Raw genomic sequence first — 18,005 nt, 5'->3', positions numbered from 1 at the left:
ACACAGTTGTAGCCTATTTACAAGCATGCGAACATGTTTGCTAGTTGAATTTTGCCATTTTGACGCATGTTGGAGGAAAGCAAGTTGACAATAAGCACTTGGAAATGTGCTTTCAAATGTTTGGATGTTCGCTTTTGTGTGTGTTGCACTGGGTGACAATTTAGAATTTCCAAATATTTACGCAAAAGTTGTTGAGTTGGTGTTATTTGGAATGTGTGTATTTGTATGACACTAAAAAGAAAAGTGCAAAACGTGTTCACCTGCGGGTTGTGCCTTTGTATGAAACCCAGTTCCCGCCTTTCGCGCCATTCGCAACAAACGTGAGGCGGGTTCAGTCACGTGACCGTTCTATGACCTAGCGGCTTTCCCGCCACGAAAAAGGCCCGCCTCTTCCGCGGGGAAACCTGCGACGCGATTGGCCGACCACGACGTCAGACTCGCGCCACTTCTCAGCGGCGAGCTCGAGAGGACAACTAAGCGACTTTTCGCCACCATCAACGCGGCCACTCAGTGCGGGACGAAACGACTGAATTGGTGGAAAACATAGGAACGGTCGACCTCCAGGATTGTGGAATTTAGTCCGCTTGGCAGCAGACATGGCGCGCAAAGATTACGCGGCGGAGAAAGGTAGGAGTTGCTCTGCAGGCGCGTGGCTGCAACAGGTTGGCCTAAACAAGTGCTGGAAACTCATTGTCACGATACGCTTTTAACACTTGAAAACAAAATGGAGTTCCTTCAGAATTACAATGTAAACGTGTGTTTGGTTTGGTAGCAACGATAGTGTGGTGTGTTCAGTCCCCATCCGTTCTCTACGTATAAGATTTTGGTTTTGTTGTTTATAATTGTATTATAAAATGGGCAAATGGTCCAAAATGTCACGGCTGTGTCTTTTCGAAGTTGTCCAAACTTGGCGACCACCATTACTACGTTTAGTAGTCAAGCTTGGTTGGTGGTGTGGTGGGGGTTGTGACTGCTCCGTGACCCGGATGAGGCCACAGGAACAAAGGGAGCAAGCACATGTCCAACCCTCGGCAGTCACTTGCCACAAGTTACTAGTCGGCCACTTTTACCCGCCTTTCTGCTCCTCCCTTTCGCAACACGCTAGATTGCGAAAACAGTTCGGCCAACACACGTTCACTTATTAAAATAAGAAATAAAATGTAGTGGCTTCCGATTTGATAGCATGCTGGCCAAATACTCCTGTTGAAAGTCGACAAACTCAGTTCGAAGCAGGATTTTTGGTAATTCAACGTAATCGAATCACATGTGTTTCTTGGAACATTAGAAGCACAACAAATGCCGTGGATGTTTTTTGAAAGACTCACTTTGATTAAAATTTCCTGGTGAGTAGTATAATTTTCAACTCGTGCAGCGCTTTAAATTTAAATGTGAATTAAATGTTTTAAATGAAATGAAAAATTGCATTTATGTTAGATTTTGACTTCACCAACACACGTTATAACTATTAATAAAAGGTTGGCTTGGTCTTTTTTACAAACAAACCTAAATAAAACAGTCTTGGTAATCGGTTTTGGATTGGAAACGCCACCAGCACTATTTTTCCCCGCGGATCAGCCGCGTAGGGATACCGGCGGTGACGAGCCGCCAAAGCCATGTGCTGCTTTGTTTACAAAAACATCATCCAGCTCAGAAACACCAAGGCTGCGCGGCGAGATCCCAACTACGCCGTCAAAGTGAGCGAGCCGCTTCCATTCTTGACCCCGTGCTCGTTGACGCTCTATTGTGACGCGGGACTCAAGGTTTGTTTGTACTTGCGGCGCTTTGAAGAAGTGCGCGCTGTTTTTTTACTCCCCAAAAAAACATGGACCCCGAAGTGAGCGCGCGTGTTGTTTATTGCCATCCTCATCCGGAAGCAGATTCTTAGGATTATGATTGTTATTTAATCTCGAAGCCTGCGAGAAAAGAAGACGTTGTGTCTGGTAATCTGATTTTGTCCCCCTCGGTGGTAGTTTTTTGTGGCACTAAATGTGATAGTGACTCATCGAGAATACAGGATGCCATGTTACTCAACAAAGAGGAAGAGGGGGGGGGGGGGTCTTGTCGTCGCAGAACAACAAATTAGCTCCCACCATGGAGGCCCAATGCAGCTTTTGATCAACATCTTTTAAGCGGTCTAATTTCATTGTAACGTGTCTGCACGTGAAGGAAAAATAGTTGACTGTTTCATTTTGTGTGTGTGAGAGTGTGTGACATTAATGTGTGTAATAAGAACAAAACGTTCCTTTTCAGATAAATGCAAGAGATTCCTGCAGGAGTTTTACTCAGAGGATGACAATGGGAAGAAGGTGTTCAAATATGGTGCACAACTTGTGAGTACATATATGTGATGTTATGGAACTTTTCAAAGAAATAGTGAAAGGGTGCCTACCAGTTGAAAATAGACTTTTGTGTTCCAAACACTTTGAATGGAAAATGGAGTGCTTTTGAACAACTATAAATGTGCAGGGTCCACCTGTTGGCTAACTTCTTTGAACAGACTTGAATCCTCTTGCAACAACCCTGCCTAAGGAGTGAAGTGGATTAGGTATTAGCATTTTTTTTTCTTCCTGTTGATCGCTAGTGGCTAAATAAAATACACGGTGGACGTGAATTTATGCCAAGATACTCTTATGTTAAGGGGTTTTGTTTTAATATAAGATTTAACGTTAGTTTTATAAACTAATCGCTAAATATTTTTATAATCAATTGATCGCTCATAAAACGTTACAATGTACAATTTAAAATTGTATAACTCCTCAGAATTTCACTCCCACAACAGTGAGTATTCTCAGATTTTTGGAGTCCTCAATAAAACCAGACTGGTTATGTTTGTTGGGGAAAAAATGCAATTATATTCTTTAAATTTGGAAACTTTTGTTGCAGATTTTATATCGTTATAAACCAGACCAGTAATTAAATCATAAAATTCAGTTTTCTGCGTTTTGTATCTGAGGTATTCAGTTTTTATTAACGATTAATAACTTTTTGTCATCACATTAATAAGTTGAGCTGTAGCTATTCAATATTTTGGTATTTTTGATATCCTATTGAAAATGCTGTCAAATATTAGTATTTGCTTGATTGACAAACAATTATGACTGCAGAAGAGAAAATTACACATTTACCTAATGAAGACCTGGTTGTTTTTTATTTTTAGATGATCAAAATTCATTTGAATTTAAACTGCTTAGCAGCCAACTATTTTCTTCTCTACAAACATTAGTGAGTATGGGACAAAGTGACACCACAACCACGGTATCGATTTTGCCGACTAAAACGTCACATTGGCGAAAGCCTAAAATGGTCACTATCGACCGCCAGGCTTTCCGCATCAAAATGTAATTTTTGCCTATTAAACTGCCTTGGAAAAGTAGTTCAGCCATCTTGACAGCATGTCTCGGACACTAGCTGCACTGTTGGTCATTAGCTGCTAACAGGTGCTGCATTATACAATGTCGGTGGATTTAAGTAAACTGGCCTCCGTCTATCGAGCCTCCAGTTGCTAGGACGAGTCAGGTCAGCTGCCAAGTCGCTTCGCTCTACCAACATCAAGTCATCGGTGTCCATGTATGATTTTACTTTGAAGTTGGCATTCTCACTCCCTTGGCAGCGCGTTACCATCATGCATTGCCTGTACAATTGATGCTGCGGCTGGCTTGACTTGTCTTCCCGACGGTGCACACCAAATAAATGGGTACCCAAGGCAGCAAAAAGTCCAGTGCTTTCTTTTAAATCAAGGTGCCCAGACTAATTTCACCCCTGATTGACAGAATTTGCAATTATTAAAGTAATCGTTAGTTTCAACCCGAATACCATTTTGTATGATAAAAGTACTCATGTTTGACATAATTGGTTGCAAGATGCTGTAGATGCTTTTCAAACTATGTTTGACAAGATGTATTATTGTCGCTAATTGCTCATGTCCCTCCAGGTGGCGCTGGCTCACAGAGAGCAAGTGTCTCTCTATGTGGACCTGGATGACGTGGCTGAGGAAGACCCCGAGCTGGTGGAGAGTGTCTGCGAAAACGCCAAGCGCTACACGGGCCTTTTTGCCGACGCCGTACATGAGCTGCTTCCTGAGTACAAAGAACAAGATGTAAGTGGAGCCATCAGGTTCATGTGTCTCAACAAGATGCATGCTTAAAAAAATGTTGTGTACAGATTGTGGCCAAGGATGCGCTGGATGTGTACATTGAGCACCGGCTGATGATGGAACAAAGATCACGTGACCCTGCTGACACGCATGACGCTCGAAACCAGTACCCGGCGGAGCTCATGAGGAGATTGTAGGTTGCACATCGAACCTCAAAATGACATTGGAACCTGGAGTAGTTTTAGCATGCTGACATGGAAAAGGGATAAACAGAAGACGTATTTATACGTCTTAGCCCTTTTTGTTTTTTGCGTCATGGCGCCATGTTTTTATGTGTTTAGAACACAATATTCTGTAGGCCTTGCAAAATCAATCAAAATCCAGAAAAAAACGCTGTGATTGAGGTGTTTCCTCGCTTCTAGTTTTACCTGAATCATTTGCCTTATAACATAATTACCTAAATTAACAATTTGGCAAAATTGGACAGTCTGCTTTGTTTAGTAAGATTCCTGACTTTTTTTTTTTTTTTTTTAAATCCGCAAAGTCTAATCAAATGCATGTGTTCCATGAACAATGGTTTTCTCCGCAGCGAGCTCTACTTCAAGCCCCCCAGCACGGCAAAGCCAAAAGTGGTGCGTGACGTGCGGGCCGACAGCATCGGCCACCTGGTGACAATCCGTGGCATCGTGACCCGCGCCACTGAGGTCAAGCCCATGCTGGCGGTGGCTACGTACACGTGTGACCAATGCGGCGCCGAGACCTATCAACCGGTAAGACCCGCTCTCCGCACATTTCAGAGTGGGCACTAAGTTGCATCTCTGTTAATCGTGGTCTTGCCGACTTCCAGATCCAGTCGTCGTCCTTCATGCCTCTCGTCATGTGTCCCAGCCAAGAGTGCACCACTAACAAATCTGGAGGTCGTCTCTACCTGCAAACCAGAGGCTCCAAGTTTGTCAAATTCCAGGAGCTTCGGGTTCAGGAGCATGTAAGATTATTTTTGACTGGCGTAAATGTGACAAACAGAAAAAGTTTGGAAAACTGCAATTCTTAAACAACTGTTCCGTCGTTAGAATAATCATTATAACGTATAACCTTTTCCACAGAGTGACCAGGTGCCTGTGGGTAATATTCCAAGAAGTATGTCTGTGTACGCACGCGGTGAAAACACACGACTTGCCCAACCAGGCGACCACGTTGCCATTACGGGAATCTTCCTGCCCCTTCTGCGCACTGGCTTCAGACAGGCGATGCAGGTACAGTGGACACATTATAACTTCCACCGTTGATGTTAATTTAGATCTCTATGGACTGTGTCAATCCAAAAAAATGGCGTCAAATAGATTTTGTCCTCAGGGTCTTCTGTCGGAGACTTTCATGGAAGCTCACGCCATCACGCTGATGAACAAGACCGAGGACGATGAGCTCGGAAATGAGGAGCTGACTGAAGAAGAGCTACGCAACATCACAGGTATGCACATTGCATCCACATGGCGTGATGCGCCGTGTTACTGGATAGACAACGGGGCATGACATTTTATTTATTTTTTTTTGTAGAAGAGAGGTTTTACGAGAAACTGTCTGGCTCAATCGCTCCAGAGATCTACGGTCACGAGGATGTGAAGAAGGCCTTGCTCCTGTTGCTGGTCGGAGGTGTGCAACAAGCTCCAAAAGGCATGAAGATCAGAGGTGAGTGCTCACTCGAGTTTTGGCCGAGGCGATTTTTGATTGAGTGATTTACGCTGTGACTCCCAATGGTGTTATTCATCTGAGTTGAATCATGAAGTACTTTTTCCAACCCTAACCCTTCCCTGTGAAATCTGAAATACTCATTGAAACCTACTTTACCTGATAAATCTCACTGGCGTCGGGCCAAAACCTTGCACCTCCAAAATGATCGCCTTTCAATAGACCCAAAAACCGGCATATTTGTTCAACCATTGGCATTGCTTCACAAAAGAGCGCAAATTATTTTCAACACAAGCATGTGGACTGACCAATATTAAAGCTTTTTGCCGAAAAAAAAAAAAAAGAAATTCACCAGAATGTGATTTATGAGGTTTTGGCACGACTTCTGCGATATACGGCAAGGCCAGTGACATTTCTTGCAATACTTCCATATCATGGCTCATCGCTTCATGTAGGTCTTTGACTTGTATTCTTAAAACTACTTTCTGTGGAAAATGTTTTCCTCTTTCTGGGTGTAATCTCACCCTCGTCCCGTCATATCCACTAAGGTAACATCAACATCTGCTTAATGGGAGATCCTGGAGTCGCCAAGTCCCAGCTCTTGTCCTACATCGATCGGCTTGCTCCTCGCAGTGAGTGCGCAATATCATTTTGCTGTTGTTTTGTCAGCAAGCAAATCTCGCTCATGTATGTTCGTACCCCTCCCCGCCTCTCATTGTCGTCCTCAGGCCAGTACACGACAGGCAGAGGTTCGTCAGGTGTGGGCTTGACGGCAGCTGTGATGCGAGACCCCATAACGGGTGAGGTGACCCTGGAAGGTGGCGCACTCGTGCTGGCTGACTTGGGCGTGTGCTGCATTGACGAGTTTGACAAGATGGCCGACGCCGATCGCACGGCCATCCATGAAGTGATGGAGCAACAGACCATCTCTATCGCCAAGGTAAACTCTTCTTGTTAGAGAATTTCACTTTTGATTTTGAGAGGTCCTAACGCACGAGCCACCAAACAGGCCGGCATCATGACCTCCCTGAACGCCCGCTGCTCCATCCTGGCCGCCGCCAACCCGGCGTACGGCCGCTACAACCCCAAGAAGAGTATCGAGCAGAACATCCAGCTGCCGGCCGCGCTGCTCTCGCGTTTCGACCTGCTCTGGCTCATCCAGGACAAGGCTGACGCCGATGCTGACCTGCGTCTGGCCCAGCACATCACCTACGTACACCAGCACTGCCGCCAACCACCCACGCACTTCACCCCCATCAGCATGAAGCTCATGAGGTGTGTGTGTGTAGGAACCTGCTTGGTAGTGTTGTATATCGTACATGGCTGCAGCTTACAATTTTAATCATCAATGAATCTGTCTTTTTTTTTAACCTGTTTAATTTTATCCCTAGATTTATATAACGAAAAGAGGACATCGATTTGGCAGTGCACAAATTGATTGTGAATCAGATACTGGTTTGGTCTATACCAGGGGTGGGCAAACTTTTTTTGTTGTTGGGCCACAATGGGTTCTAAAATTTCACTGAGGGGCTGGACCAGGAGCAGATGGATGAAGTGTTTTGGTAACCTCACCTCATCAAAGGAAAAAAATGAACAAAAGCATTACAACAAAATATCTGTGTTTGACACACCAGAGTATTTGGAAAATAAAACATTAACAAGGTTTATCCATTAAAATTTTTTTTTAAGTTTGGTGGGCCGGGTTAAAATGTTTAATGGGCTGCATGTGGCCCCCGGGCCGTAGTTCGCCCACACCTGGGCTATACCATGTCAGAAGATAGGCAACAATACTGATCAAAGTAAAAGCGGAAGTTTGCAAATGTCCTGTTTTGGTTACATGAAAAGATTATCACTCTACTTTCATGGAGCACTTCAGAAATGTGAACATATTTATCACTAGTGAGATGCCAAAAAAAAGGATAATTCTTAGTTGCTCAAAATCTCAGAAAGATTAACCCATTTTCAGAATAATCGGCCAATAAGTGTTGCATTTTCTGTTTTCTATTTCTATCTAAAGGAAAACGACTACGGTTTTCAGAAGTTAGTTTTATCTTTTGCGGGGGGGAGCAAAATTCCAATATCGTCTTTGTTTATTTTTTTTAAATGAGAGATTTCTATTTCCTATTTTTGGTAAATCGTGAGTTTTTTTCCCCCTCTTTTAATTCGGGAAGGTGTAGCTGAAATGAACGACATATTACTACAGTTCACTCCTGAGTTGTGTACTGTGGAGTTCAGAAAGCGTTTGGCGTGAGGATTGTTTTGATGCACAATATACTTACCGGTCTTTGTCCAATGTTCTACTCCCCACAGACGTTACATTTCCGTCTGCAAGAAGAAGCAACCGGTGGTGCCAGAGTCGCTGGCCGACTACATCACCGCCGCCTATGTAGAGATGAGGAAGGAGGCGCGGGTCAGCAAGGACACCACCTTCACCTCGGCCCGCACCCTCCTCTCCATCCTCCGCCTCTCCACCGCGCTGGTGAGAACACTGTTGGCCGAATATTGGTTGTGGACAATATACCTTGTCGATGATTATGAATGCACATGTACTATTTGTAAGTTTTATTTATTGGCTAGATGGGCTATGACTTTACTGCCGCACCAACATAATTTTGAGATGTCTATGGCGCATTTGGACTTTGCGTACAAAGTTTTTGTATCACCACTACAGGAATGGAACTCATTCCTAAAACGGAGGACCCCTTGGTTAAGTAGTAGTGTTGAACAATTTTAAAAACTAATTCAATATTGCGATTTGCAGTGCAATCATTTTTTTCCCCCAGAGGTCGTCTTCTTGTGTTAGTTTACGGTAAACATTGTCAGATTTATGATAAGTGAATGTTTTGGTCTTATATGGTAGGTTAAAGTAATGGAAAATAACCTTAAGAAATGATGAGTTTAATATAATAGCTTATGTATTTGAATAATTTGACAAAAAGATGTTGACATGGTTTCATAAAACTTGTCAACTCCGCTTAAGCACTGAACCGTTCTAGAAACACTATAAATAAATATCATTATACATTTTTATTCAAAAAAAAATAAAGCCATCCCCTCAAAAGTGCAGCCTTTGCGATAGTGAAATTGCATTCTACCACATTGCGATGCAGTTCATTTTTTCTTTCTTAAAATACATTGGTTAAAAATACGTGTTTTTAATCATTTTCTGTTTAAAGCATGTGAATTTTGTAGTAATTTTTTTGTTCTCCTTTATTGTTACCTCAACCCTGGAATGTTTACCTTGCAAAGAACGGAGCTTCGCTCTACATGTGACAATTCTTTAATCGGTTTCGTCTGTGGTTCAGTGTGAGCTAAAGTGCTTACAGTGCAGGTAGTGATAAAAAGCCAATCTACTGCGCAGTGAGCACTTCTTTCCCACGCTGGACAAAAAAAAATAAAATATTGAGAGACAGATGTAATGTGAATTCTATGATATTCCTGAGATGTTTTCACATTTGGTATACCTCTGGCTGCAAAAAGTGCTGTTTGTGCAGGTAGAAATAAGGACCTACTGCAAAAGCAGCACTTAATGCAGCGGGGCGGTGGTGTGCTGCATACGTGTGTCCACCAGGTGTCAGCTTTTCTCCATTTTCCCCCCCAAGATGTTGAACTTCTGCGAAGGTCCACGCACGCTCAGCTTTGCAGGGTAGGCAGTCAGCCCTTGTGCCAGCTGTGCAAACCCATGCAAAACTGAGTGCGTTCGGAAGTGATCTCATAATCCCGTTGGGACCTGCAGAGAGACTAGCTGGTGTTGAGAGGCGGAGACTTGGGCAATTGCCGGCCATCCCTGAGGGCATTGCACTTGTCTCGGTCTGGCAGTGCTGGCACAGCGCAGCCGTCGTCATCAAGCTCCGAGGCCGCAAAACAACCAGTCAGATTTTGTTCAGATCACACGGTCATTTTGTTCCTGGCTTAAACTGTCACCATCACAAATTATTTAATGTACACTAAAATGTGTCGCAATTTTAAGCATTACCATGCAAACAAAATAAAATTAACCACCAGAATGGAACATTAAACAATGTGGGCGCATAGCCAAAAATGTTACTTGTCATCCTCCAACTAGAATACTCCATGGGGGGAAAAAGTACAAGGGGGAAGGGAAAAAAATAATAAATTCAATATATGGTAAATTGGGGCCATTACCACTGATTGACCTATTATCATAAAAATGCAAAATATCTTCCTCTCAGACAGAGTACAGCAGATGGCGCTTTTCACTATCTGTCGTCTAATTCACGTAATCTAAAAAGCTATCTTTACAGAGGAATATCCTATGTTTTTATAGTTAAGAAAAACTAATGAAATAAGTCAAACTTAAATTTAAAAGCATTTTTGCAAATAAAATAGTGAATGTTTTTTTTTTTAAATACTGATTTCAGTGAAAATGATTTCATTTTGGTATCACTATATGGCCATGTGAAAGAAGGAATAGTTATTTGGGAATTGTAGGTTTACCTCAATCCTTTTTGTTTTCTAGCATGTGACAAGTACTCCATGTATTTAATGCGGGGGGGGGGACCTCAAACCGCCATTTAAACTACTAAGCTATAATGAAGCGTTTTTCCCCCCAAAAAAGAAAAAACAACTTGTTGTAGAAACTGAGTCTGAATTTGACAAAACAAAACTGAAAGCCGTATAAAACTGTCAAGAAAAAAAGCCCAAACTATTATTATTGTGATTCTACTAAAATAAATGGGGGCTTTTCTTTATCACACCTTGTCCCCATGCAGGCTCGCCTCCGCTTGATGGACAGCGTGGAGAAAGAGGACGTCAACGAGGCTATGAGGCTAATGGAGATGTCCAAAGATTCGCTACAAACAGACAAGTCCAGCAACACAAGGTTTGACACCAACACGTGCCCAACTTTTAACGAATGCAGACATCGAGCGCTTATTACATGTGCCCGCAGGTCACCCCTTCTTCAAAAAAAATCTTTTTTTTTTATGAGTTTTTTGCATACCAGTTAGAGAAGCCTGCATGTCCTGGAGAAAGCTGTAAAGTTGTTTTATGGGCGGAGCAGCATGTTAACATGTTTTAATTAAATAGCTCACTCACTGTTAGGTGCCCAATGGTAAAACTCGCTGGCAAAGTGTCTTTTTGCCGCCAGTCTGGCATGTCCGTCGTTGCTGTCCACATTTTGATCCAAGGCCTATTCCTTGTGATTGCTCCACAGGATTCAACGTCCGGCCGATGTCATCTTTTCGTTGGTGCGCGAGCTGGCCACGGAGGGCGCGGCGGGGCACGGCGCCGTGGTGCGCATGTCGGAGGCCGAGCAGAGGTGCGTGTCGCGTGGCTTCACCCCCGCCATGTTCCAGGAGGCCCTGGAGGAGTACGAGGAGCTCAACGTGTGGCAGATCAACCAGGCTCGAACCCGCATCACCTTCGTCTGAGACGAGCCGAAGACACTTAAAATTCTCCATTCTTCAAAGTTGAGCCTTCAGTGTTCCCTTTTAAAGAATTCCACTTGTAAATAGATCTGGTACATATTCCGGCGCTTAATTGAGCAATTCTGTATATTTTTAAAACATTGTAATGCAATGTTCATGTTCAATTTTCTGTTGTAACGCAAAGCTATAATAAATTTATCATTCGCTCATTGCTTTACTTTGTGTGTGTGCGAACTCCTCAAATTGCCAAAACGGCTGCTGACAGGAAACTCAATCCCGCATGTGGTCGTCGCTACTAATTAGGTGACATTCCGAAGTCTGCTTCAAATGCCCGGCAGCACTTTTTCGCCAAGAACAGATGTTTTTGTTTTTACTCAAAAATGCAAACTTTCCTATTATACGTTTACTGATAATTTTTTTTAAGCACGAAACAACTTCCCAACTGATACACTGTGTTTTCAGTATTTTCGGAAAGATTGACACTTGGCTTTTGAATGAGAAGTGGACACTGCATACAGGAAGTAGAACAATTTGATTTATCCCGACTAGTTAGTGAAATAAAAATTATGGTGCAGCTTTATTTAAAAAAGTTTAGAATACTATGTTCACTTTCTGATCATTTTCTGTTGACCAGTGTTATCAAAATTGATTTTGATAATCAGTAAATCTTTTATATTGTAACAATTATTTTCATATTCCTACAGTCTTCCAAGAAAACAGGTTGTTTTTTTTCCAACACGGGCCATTTGTAACTATTTGCAATCATCTTTTTCTACTTTGGCTTCCTGGGGATGTACCAAACCAGGAAATTAATCAATTTATTTACATTTGTACATTTTCTACCCTGTTATTTTCAAATGGTATTCTGTTTTTCAATAAAGGGTTGGTCATATATACACACACATATATATATATCTATGTGATTCTTTGATTAATCAATAAATCGATTTTTTTTTAAAAACAATTAAAATGAAATTGTATTAAAATAATTGTTAGTTACAGCCCTAATGTACATACTGTATATGTCCTATTAGATCTATCGCTACACTCATATCTGATTTTATATTTTCTCATTTAGCGAATAAAAATACGCAAATCGACCAGCCAAGGGTAAAAAAAAAAAGAGAAATGCGTGTTTAAAGCATGACGTCATCAGCTGGCGCAAACCGATCTCGTCTACAACATATTCCAGAATGTCTGCCTTGAGATTTACCTTAAAAATACAAAAATGAAGTTGGCACCCTGAGAAGCTTAGTTCAGTAACACAAGCAGGTGTTACCACAGATTCAAAAACTAATAAGCACATTTTTGGTACAGACTCTCATCGTCTATAAATTGTAAATAGCATGAGGTCGACATCTTTTTTTTTTTCATCATCTTGGCAAGTATTTCGTGTTAGTCGGCAGCATTCCCTCCCAGTTGCACTTTTCTCAGCAGGGGTTGCATCTTTAATGGCCTCCTTTGCAACCCGAATTCTCTTTTACTGGCTACTTTTTGTTTTTAATTGTCGCCAAAGGCCTCGCGTATAAAAGTGTATTGACCAAAAGGGAGGTGTGCTGTAGGATTTGCTCCCCCAAATGAGGGAGGGATCCTATTGGATAGCCTCTGTAGCTTCAGGATGACCCCGACTCACTATTTAACCTGCCTGCCACCATCCGAGCTGTGAGGACAGCTTCATGAACCAGGTGAGTGCTTTGGAAATCTTTATTGGACTTCACTTGGATTTCATAATTCATGAAGCCATGCGTGTATTATTATGTCTGTAGTTGTTGTTGTACAAGCACGATAAAACACGTGCTGTTCAATTACTAAAGAGCATTCCAAGGTTATAGTGTGAATAACTGTTCGTTTTTTTGGATTTTTTAATAGAAAAATGTTTATTATCAGACACTACTTTTTAAAGAAAACACACAGCTGCTGTTCATTAAACTTAATGATTTTCCTGAAAAAATGTATTTTTAATATAATATATATATAAATTATTATATGTAAAATTCACCTATATGGTTTAAAAAACATTTTCTTAAAGCCGATGCTTATTAACCTTTTTTATTCTAGAAGTCTCTATGCTATTTGTTTAAAAAAAGACAGAAGTCGCAGTGCCTTAACCCATATGATGTAGAATGTATTTTTAAAAGTAGTTTGTGAAACTACATTATTTTATTATATTTTCAAAGAAAACTAGAAGCGTAGCTATTCACCTTTTTATGTTAAATTTGTAAACATTATTTTTAAATCAAAGTAGAAAGTTTATGTTTTTATGTGATTTTTAAATGTATTTTTTAACTAAATATAAAGTTGCTGTTAACTTAACATTAATGAAAAAATTCATTATTTGATATTATTAATCTATATAAATACAATGGTATTATATTGTAATGTACATAAACGGAAATAAACTTAGCAAATTTACACTTATGAAACGTCCCATAAGATTAAAAAAAAAAGATAACTATAAAGTTGACACCTTTGAAAAGCATTTTTAACAGAAAAGTATAAAATTGATCATTACACTGGTTAACAATTAAATTTTTTTAAAATAGAGATGCAAGTAAAGTTTTCAGATTTTTTATTCTGAATTTTTTTCTAGCACACCAGTTTGTCATAAAAATAATAAATAAGATTAAAATAGTGATATAAGCAGTAATATTTATGAATTCAGCAACAGGTGGAATATTTTCTGTAACGTATCACTATAAATTGCAACACAAATCCGTTAAAAAAATAAATCTCAAAAACCTGTTGTGGGAGAAAATGAAAAAAGTAAAGACCTTTTTGAAATCAAAGTCAAAACTATGTTTAAGGTCATATAAAGCCACCTCTGATTAAAATTTACTGTTGACCAGTGTTATTAATTGTTTGTATTGATTGTTTTCAATTGCTGTACCGCAGCCAAGGTTTTGATCATGACCAAAAGATTCGAATTAAATATCATAGAATATGATGACATAAAATTACCCTTGGGATTATCAGATTTAAAAAAAGTCAGTAAATTGCAAAGCCGAATAATAAAGATTCAAGTACGGATAGTACTCATACTTTACTATACGTATATTGTTTTTAAAAAGTTTTTTTAAATCGCTTCAATTTGTTGTTTTCAGGGGTCCAAATGATTTCCCCGTTGTGTTTTTTGGGGGCACTTAGCTGTCTAACATGGCTTCCAGGTAAATGAGAATAATTTTATTTGCAGCCAAGTGTCACAAATCTAACCTTGTGACTGAAAAATATGTTCTTTCAAAACTCTTGCAGGCTTGCTGGAGGCCAAATCCTTGCTGAGTGCCATCCAGCAGGAAGGTAACCATCACTTAATAATCACAAGTGGACATATTCTCTTCATCCTCCTCTTCCTCACTCTCTGAACAGGGATGGTTCCTGTCGGTGACGTCGGCATCGATCCGCAGAGAGCCAACAATTTTCTGAGCCACTCCAGGCCCAAGAGGAACTTGGACCCCAAATGGTACAGAGGCAACCCGGACTTCCAGGCCTACTACCGCTACTACAGTAGCATCGGACACACCGAGGGGGTAATACACACACACACACACACACACACACATAAAGAGTCACACATATTTTTCTTGCCTTTACCAAGTAGTGGGGACTGCTAAACGTGAAAAGTGGGACCACCCCCCGCCCCCCACACACCCACACGCACACACCCCCGCACACACCCCCACGCACTCGCACTTACCACCCCCCGCCCCCCACACACCCACACGCACACACCCCCGCACACACCCCCACGCACTCGCACTTACACACAAACATGTTTACAGTACATATACAGTCATACCGCTACACAATGTTTCTTGTCTTTACTACATTGTGGGATTACTGCTATAGATTGTGCAATGCAAGACCACGCAGTAATGTAAGTACATGCAGGTGTGCCAACACACAAATACACATGCACACACACCCCACGTTTATTGTAGTCATTAAACCACATGAGATGCCTTAAGATGAACATTCAATGTGGGAACACACACACACACATACATAAACATACACATTTATTCTTGTCTTTAACACAAGATGGGTCTTCTACTTAAGAACATGCAATGCAGGACCACTCACAGACAGACACATGCATCTGTGTGCACATACACGTACAGAGACTTGCACAAACACAAATACACATTCACACACACAATAATTAATTAAAACTATGCATTGTGCGTCCCTCAGCTGTACGAGATCGACAAGTTGAGGATGTTGTACCAGCAGATGAGGCAGTTGGAGCACACGTACGGCCCCAACGCCTCATACTTCCAGAACAAGCTGGGGGTCCCTCAAATCATGTGCGACCCCACTACAGACAAGAAGTGCAAGGTGGTCGCCCCTCCTCCTCCTCCACCACCGATGAAAGGCATCCCCAAGGCCACCGAGCCGCCCGCCACCGTGCCACCTCCCCTCCCCCGTGCCCCTGCCATCTCCCAAGCAGACGTGCTCTACTTGTGCAACACCAAGGACCCCCTATGCAAGCCCCACATCGTCTACCTGCCCACGGGTGCCGTGCCCGTCCTCTGCGACCCCAGATACCACCCACACTGCTCTCCCCAGAAGGCTCCACCCGCCCCGGCCCCGGAGCCCCAGCTGCCACCGCCACCGCCCCCTCTCCCGAAGAATTTTGTGCCACCGCCCATCCTTGTGAAAAAGTCTCCCCCGCCTGCTTCCATCCGCACATTCAAAAGCATGGAGTACGACTGCGATCCATACTGGGACCCCGACTGCCTCATCGACCACCCGCCCAGACACATCAAGGGAAAGGTTATGGGACCCCCGCCTCCTCCGCCGCCCCCTCCTGTAAAAGTGGAGAAGGAAGAACCTGTAGAGGAGCCTGCACCACCTCCGCCTCCCATCCAGAAGAAGGGCTACCCCTTCGCTTACTACTACCCCCACACAGCCTATAACCCCCGCGATGATCTGTACGACCCGGCCCGCTTCCAGTACCCTCAACCCGAAGCACCTGCAGACGAGGCTGAAGAAGACACCGAGTAGGTCGTCTGCCTCTAAAACCGATCAGACTCTGGTTGCACATTGATGATGTTTGGAGCATTTGTTTAGCCTTTAAGTGTGTGGTGGGAAATGATCCAGTTTCACTTGTTTGATCTGAAAAATTTTAATTTATTTACCACAAACAATGCATTTTTGTTCATCTTTCTAGGCCAGTGACATGTAGTGACAAATGCTCTTCCACTACATGGCTAAAGGTTGAATTAATTGGTGTGGCGGTTAGCATTCATACAGCAGAATAAAATTTGTGCTCAACTGAACAGGCCCAGATTTCACACTACGTGCATTTGTGAGTAAACTGAGATAAGATAATCATCATTGCAGTAAAATGTTTCTGGCTTTTGTGTTTGATGCTGTGCTGGGAGATTTTCTAATATAAAATGTGCCTTGGCTCCAATAAAGGTTGGGAAACACCGTTTCTGAGGTCATGTGTACACACATACACAGTTTTTAAAAACAATCTATTCCAAGCTACAGGGAAAAAAAATTACCATAAATTCCTTTCTATTGTACAATTCTGCAAGTTTCGGACACGCCCCCAAAATGAGTAGACTTGGCTATATATGCCACAAATGGTGTCAAAGCACTACTTTCATCACATTGAGGCTCCCATACCTTCTAAAATATAATCCCTTGTCACCATGACACCACAAGGTGATACCAAAGCACAACTTTCATCGAAATGAAGCTCCTTAACTTACTCCAACATAGTTCCTTGGCACTGAGATGCCACAACATGGTGCCAAAGCACTACTCTTGGCTAAATGAAGCTCCTCATTTTACTGCAATGTAGTTCCTTGGCATCACGATGCCCCAAAAATACTTGGCAGCTGACTATTCAAAGATGCATCTTTTTTGTGTACATCATACATTTATTTTACTACGGCGGAAGTGGGAATTAATAACAGACTATGGCACGCTTGGTACAAATTCAAAAGTTTTGAGGTCACACTTTTACTGTACATTCTGAAATTACCCCCTTTTTGTGAGTAGTACATGAACTCATACTTTGTGCCAATATATAAAAAGATTAATAAGACAGTTCAATAACATCCTGTTGTCGCCTTCAGAGAAAGCTCACATTTGTTGGCTCTTTAGCAGATTTTTAATCTGGAGGCTGAAAAAAAAAAAGCAGTGACTTCTTTGACTTAAATTGCATTGTGACACATTTGATTACATCATCATGTGCAAAATCAGCCCAAATTTATACTGAGCAGGGGAGTGGGATTAGATTTCTTAATTTTGCACGTTTTCAGCTGCACTTGGACACTGCACAAAATCAAATCAGCACACGTGAGCTATATAAAGTTCAAAAGCACAGATCATTTGCTCATTTCAAAGGAGACAAGCTCAAAACTTGCATTTTTTTCCAACCCATACATACAAATAAGGTTTTGACAAGTCCAGAAATAGTTAAGAAAATATATAAAGATATCTTAATATCTGTTTGTGTTGATCTGCAATTTAGGACTCTGAACCTTTTTAGAACCGAGATTTTATTTGGATCAAAAGCTCACACGAGCCTTAGGCTGCCCATTCCTGAGTAAAGTCGACATACTGTAATGTTAGTTGTTTCTGGTTCTGTTTTGGCTTCTCCCCTTGAACACCACATGGGGTCATTAAGTCGAGTTCCGCTATACATTTTAAAGATGGAAAACTGCTGACCTGTCCACCGGAACACACCCTCTAACCCTCCATGGCGTCAACAGCGGGACGACTACTTCAAACAGCAAAGAACAATAAAATCCATGGACTGAAAATGCAACGTTGACGTGTTAGAAAACGCGCATGGGCTTTTAAGGAGAGCCAGAAGTCGCATG

The 18,005-nt window shown here is 41.9% G+C and overlaps 2 protein-coding genes across 2 annotated transcripts; both read left to right on the top strand.

The window, feature by feature from the left end:
- The first annotated feature begins 393 nt into the window (after positions 1-393).
- mcm7 (minichromosome maintenance complex component 7) lies at positions 394-11,378 on the top strand. The gene is made up of 15 exons (XM_088295148.1): positions 394-627; positions 2,251-2,330; positions 3,932-4,096; positions 4,162-4,286; positions 4,683-4,863; positions 4,941-5,078; positions 5,197-5,346; positions 5,447-5,561; positions 5,648-5,779; positions 6,328-6,411; positions 6,508-6,719; positions 6,789-7,054; positions 8,090-8,258; positions 10,513-10,622; positions 10,956-11,378. Exons 1-15 carry the CDS (start codon positions 597-599, stop codon positions 11,170-11,172), a joined length of 2,175 nt encoding a protein of 724 aa, XP_088151274.1. The 5' UTR covers positions 394-596; the 3' UTR covers positions 11,173-11,378.
- Positions 11,379-12,397: 1,019 nt separating this feature from the next.
- and4 (actinodin4) lies at positions 12,398-16,540 on the top strand. The gene is made up of 5 exons (XM_088294955.1): positions 12,398-12,854; positions 14,271-14,333; positions 14,419-14,463; positions 14,533-14,693; positions 15,358-16,540. Exons 2-5 carry the CDS (start codon positions 14,279-14,281, stop codon positions 16,168-16,170), a joined length of 1,074 nt encoding a protein of 357 aa, XP_088151081.1. The 5' UTR covers positions 12,398-12,854; positions 14,271-14,278; the 3' UTR covers positions 16,171-16,540.
- Positions 16,541-18,005: the final 1,465 nt, after the last annotated feature.

The sequence above is a fragment of the Idiotropiscis lumnitzeri genome, chromosome 4 (assembly GCF_059441095.1).
Source record: "Idiotropiscis lumnitzeri isolate Australia: NSW breed Sydney's pygmy pipehorse chromosome 4, RoL_Ilum_1.0, whole genome shotgun sequence".
Taxonomy (NCBI): Eukaryota; Metazoa; Chordata; class Actinopteri; order Syngnathiformes; family Syngnathidae; genus Idiotropiscis; species Idiotropiscis lumnitzeri.
The sequence above is the reverse complement of the archived record's forward strand: the minus strand, read 5'-3'. Positions and strand labels throughout refer to the sequence as shown.